The sequence below is a fragment of the Palaemon carinicauda genome, chromosome 36, assembly GCF_036898095.1.
Source record: "Palaemon carinicauda isolate YSFRI2023 chromosome 36, ASM3689809v2, whole genome shotgun sequence".
In the NCBI taxonomy this organism is placed as follows: Eukaryota; Metazoa; Arthropoda; class Malacostraca; order Decapoda; family Palaemonidae; genus Palaemon; species Palaemon carinicauda.
The window spans coordinates 206,863-209,362 of NC_090760.1; the positions used below are offsets into that span (position 1 = coordinate 206,863).

At 33.2% G+C, this 2,500-nt stretch overlaps 1 protein-coding gene across 1 annotated transcript in view; it reads right to left on the minus strand.

The window, feature by feature from the left end:
- Positions 1-149: 149 nt before the first annotated feature.
- Positions 150-2,500, minus strand: part of LOC137628264 (acidic leucine-rich nuclear phosphoprotein 32 family member E-like) — a 23,961-nt gene continuing 21,610 nt past the window's right edge. The window contains exon 2 of the mRNA XM_068359427.1: positions 150-736. Within this exon, the coding sequence (XP_068215528.1) occupies positions 150-736 (587 nt within the window). The remainder of the gene's footprint in view (positions 737-2,500) is intronic.

The window sequence follows — 2,500 nt, forward strand, 5'->3', positions numbered from 1 at the left end:
ATTATTAATAATAATATTAATAATAATAATGATAATAATAATAATAATATAACAACAACATCAGTTCATATTTATCGTTACATGAATCCGATCTCAAATTAGCCACTTTAATGTCCTTTGATATTTTATCGTCGAATTTTTATTAATATTTAATGACTTGAACCCAGTGGTTTGTATTGTGGAGATGAAGCTTTATTTGATAGAAGTAATCTATTCCTGCTAATTTTTCTCCTTCTATTCCTCTTTTTCCTCTTCTTCCTCTTTTTCCTCTTCTTCCTCTTCCTCTTCCAGCCGCTCTTCTTCTTCTTCTTCCTCTTGTCGCTCATCTTCCTCTTCCATCCCTTCTTCTCTTCCTCTTGTAGCCCTTCTTCCGATTCTTTTTGTCGCTCTTCACCTTCTTCTTCCTCTTCCTGTTGTCGCTCTTCTTCTTCATCTTCCTCTTCTCGCTCTTCTTCTTCATCTTCCTCTTCCTCTTGTAGCCCTTGTTCTTCCTCTTCTTCTTGTCGCTCTTCCTCTTGTAGCCCTTCTCCTTCCTCTTCATCTTCCTCTTGTCGCTCTTCTTCTTCCTCTTCCTCCTGTCGCTCTTCTTCTTCATCTTCCTCTTCTTCTTTTCGCTCTTCCTCTTGTAGCCCTTCTCCTTCCTCTTCCTTTTGTCGTTCTTCTTCTTCTTCCTCTTCTAGCTCTTCTTCTTCCTCTTCCTCTTCCTTTTCATCTTGCCGCCCTTCTTCTTCCTCGACTCAAGTCACAAGTAGTTTTGCTCCTCGAGTAAGATTTTGCTTTGCTCTTTCATCTGGGTCGTAAAGGAGGTTGAGCACTTCCAGCATTCTCATAAGGGAAAGCAAACTTCGGTCGTATGTCGGGGATCATGGTTTCATTCCATAACTCCTCTGTCCAGAACGCCTTTGCTTAATTAGTTGCACGGGGATACAGCTTAGGTGTGTGTGTATATATTACTATATTGCGTATATATGTGTGTATATCTATAATGTGTGTGTAGGACACACGTATCTGATGTAATTTTCGGTAATGGCTTTAAAATTCAGACTGAAGATGTAAGAAGACGAAACTAGTCAGGACTTAATCTTATATTTTCATTTTCCCTGTGGTTCTTTTGTTGTCTTGCATCTTGGGATTACGATTCCATGTGTGGTTTACACACACACACATACATACACACACACACACATATATATATATATATATATACATATATATATATATATATATATATATATATATATATATATATAATTTAATGCGGGAAGTTAAAATGCTAATCGTAATTGCTGCTACAACAGTGATCTCATGACCAAGTACACTCCTTTTAATTCTAAGACAATGCAAACAGACACATTTTTGTAAATGTGTATATGTATGAATTACATTTTAATAGCAATGTATTAGCTATTTATCATGAATTTGTATGTCTGTATTGCAACTTATAAGATTTGATATTCATTATATGAGCTATTAGTTTTTTGTTGTTATTACTATTTACAACACAATTCACCTAGAATAGTTATAACCCCGTTTGTGAATCATTTCCAAAACAGACAATTTGAACTTGATAAATATCAATGAATTCTTGTGAATTTTTCAATGCAACACAGGTCGCTTAGAATAGTCATAATTATGTTTGCGGATTTTGTTCAAAACAGACAATTTGAACTTGATAAATATCAATGAATTCTTGTGAAATTTTCAATGCCTAGATTAGTTATAAACTTGTTTGCTTAACATTTCCAAAACAGACAATTTGAAGATAAATATCAATAAATTATTGTGAAATTTTCAATGCCTAGATTAGTTATAAACTTGTTTGCTTAACATTTCCAAAACAGACAATTTGAAGATAAATATCAATAAATTATTGTGAAATTTTCAGTGCCTAGAATAGTTATAAACTTGTTTGCATATCATTTTCAAAACAGACAATTTGAACTTGATAAATATCAATGAATTCTTGTGAAATTTTCAATGCCTAGAATAGTTATAAACTTGTTTAGGTATTATTTTCAAAACAGACAATTTGAACTTGATGAATATTAGTTAATTCTTGTGAAATTTTCAATGCCTAGATTAGTTATAAACTTGTTTGCGTATCATTTCCAAAACAGACAATTTGAAGATAAATATCAATAAATATCAGTAAATTCTCGTGAATATTTCAATGCCAGTTTTAAATAATCTTTATTCATAAAGCAGAAGTAATCACAAACCAACAAAAAGGTAATTTCAGATTAACCAACACCCGTAATCACCACGGAAAAGTAATCTCTCTCACCACGTCATTCATAACAACAAATAACATTTCCGTCCGCATTTCCAACTCGTCAAAGATAAACTCAGCCATTCGAGATAAAAACAGAGACTCATCATTCATTGAAGGCGTGTTTCCTATTCCACCATCTTTCTCTTATTTTTTTCCCCAATCTTGTTTTTCCCTGTAATTTTTCTCTTCGCTGATACCGACCTTGTTTCTGAAAGGTGGTTGGATAGT